Source organism: Propithecus coquereli, unplaced genomic scaffold (assembly GCF_000956105.1).
Source record: "Propithecus coquereli isolate 6110/MARCELLA unplaced genomic scaffold, Pcoq_1.0 Scaffold1055, whole genome shotgun sequence".
Taxonomy (NCBI): domain Eukaryota; kingdom Metazoa; phylum Chordata; class Mammalia; order Primates; family Indriidae; genus Propithecus; species Propithecus coquereli.
In genome coordinates this window covers 35,213-37,327 of record NW_012134470.1, presented here as the reverse complement: position 1 = coordinate 37,327, position 2,115 = coordinate 35,213, and the positions used below count along the sequence as shown (strand labels likewise).

Below are 2,115 nucleotides of genomic sequence, written 5' to 3'. Positions count from 1 at the left end.
TTATAAGTTTTATCCACATTATAGCATGTTCTTTTCATGGCCGAATAATATTTCACTCTGTGGATAGACCTCATTTTATTTATCCATTCATCATCAGATTTGGGTGTTTCCACTTCTTAGCTATTATGAATAATACTATTATTTGACTACCAGTTTTGTATGAACACATTTTCAATTTTCTTGAGAAATTATCTAGGAGTAGCATTGCTGGGTCACGTCCTACCTCTGTGCTTAACTTTTCGAGGAACTGTCAAACCGTTTCCCAAAGCAGGCACAACAGTTTTATCACCTGTTCTTGCCCCTTTCGCACTACACTGTGACTGTCTCTCCTTGTCAATAAATAGACATGCGCATGACTACTTTGAGTGAGTACATAGTACGTCCTTAGCTGGCTGTACCAGAGTATGTTAAACGAATTCCGTATTGTTGGACATTTGATGATCCCATGAAAGAGGCTTTGAGCGTCTCCCTTGTGTCCCCAGCAGTTTGTAGATGACACTTTCCCAGGTGTACCCAGAGCACTTTGTATCCCCCAGTTTGGTGCTTTCCCAGGCATCGCAACCCCCCCACCACACACACATCTGTCTTATCAACTAATGGTGAGCTCCTTGGTAAGGTTACCCATGTCTTGAGTTTACCTGTGTATCCATGACACCCAGCCACGTGTCGGGCGTTGTGGTAAATGTTCAAAGACTGAATGGATGCATGGATGGGTGGTTATAGCCAGCCAGGGACTGTGGAGAGATGGAGTTTATTTTTCCTTCTGTCCAAAAGTCCCTGCTTTGAGAGGTAATGAGTTCTCTGATACAAGAGGCTGGGTCAATTGGCAGGAAAATTGTAAAGTAACTTTAGGCATCAGAAAGGAGACTAGATGGAATTTAAAATCGCTTCCAAACTTGAGAGGCTAGAACTCTGTGAAATACAAGGCCAGGGAAGCTAAGAGATGTGTCCTAAGTTGCCCAGCTGAGCAGTTGTGGGGCTGTGAGTTGCTGTGAATATTTCTGAGCCTGTTCTGGGGACCCGACACTGAAGCTCCGCCTTGCCTGAAGGCATCTGCCTACTTGTTCCTCCTTTGGGAAGCTCCCAGCCCACTAAGGTTAGAGTCCCACAAAGGAGAAACCCTTATGTAACAAGTTGTTTGGCAAGTTAGTGGCTAAGTGTAATCTCAGAGTTCAGTCTGGACCGTTTACATAAAAGGGGCTAAACTGAGTGGGCGTGGCTTGGAGGTTCCAATAAATGCCAGAGGGGACGTGTGGAAGTGCAAAGAGCTTTCCTGTTATCCCTGAATAGATCACTGGGCTGCGGGGGCTCAGGCTCTGGGGCAGGAAGGCGCAGCATCTCTGAGGGGCATCAAGATCTCCCAGGCCCTGGGAGCTGCTGCCCTTCCACAATGTGGCTCTGTGCTCTGTTCCTGGCCACTCTCGCTGCTTCCAGAGCTTGGGGTGAGTTCTTCTGAAATACGGATATCGAGGGTGTCTTTGGAAATCCTTGTCCCGGGCCGAGGTGGGTGGGGACGGGTATAGAGAAAAGGCACTACAGGTCTGGTTCTGCAGAGGGGCGCGATCCAGATTTGGCCTTGGCCTTGGAGCAGCAGAGCCCCGTTGGCCCCAGCCTGCGTGGGGAGGAGAAACACCCTGAGACCCCAGCTGCACGGCATGTGCCTCAGGCAGGAGGGCGACGGCTCCCCTAACGCCTCACACATGAGGAATGTGGGAGCTGAGCTTAATCTCTTCTTTGATATTAGTCCAGATATGGCCAGATATGAGAGTGACATAGCAGCATACTAAGAGCAAGGACCCTGGAGCCTGAGTGCTGGGTTGGAATCCCAGCTCAGCACTTCCTAGCTGTGTGTCCCTAGGCAAGGGACTTAACCATTCTGTGCTTCGGTTACCCCGTCTCTAATGTAGGGATGCCGACAGTGCCTACCTCATTGGGCTGCTGCGGGGATGACATGGGATGTTTCTAAAGCACTTGGGACAGTGCCTGGTACAGAGAAGTGTGGGAAAGGGATGGATAAAGGAAGGGGTGTTGTTACGGGTGCACTGGTAGAACATTCGAGGTGTGGTCAGGGCAGTGTATGAGGAGCCAATTGCCATTGAAAAGGCAGTTTGTTAC

At 49.2% G+C, this 2,115-nt stretch overlaps 1 protein-coding gene across 1 annotated transcript in view; it reads left to right on the top strand.

Moving 5' to 3' along the window:
- Positions 1-1,268: 1,268 nt before the first annotated feature.
- The window catches only part of LOC105811898 (liver carboxylesterase 1-like), a 30,225-nt gene continuing 29,378 nt past the window's right edge, over positions 1,269-2,115 (top strand). Inside the window, exon 1 of the mRNA XM_012646193.1 lies at positions 1,269-1,442. Within this exon, the coding sequence (XP_012501647.1) occupies positions 1,391-1,442 (52 nt within the window). The 5' untranslated portion in view covers positions 1,269-1,390. The remainder of the gene's footprint in view (positions 1,443-2,115) is intronic.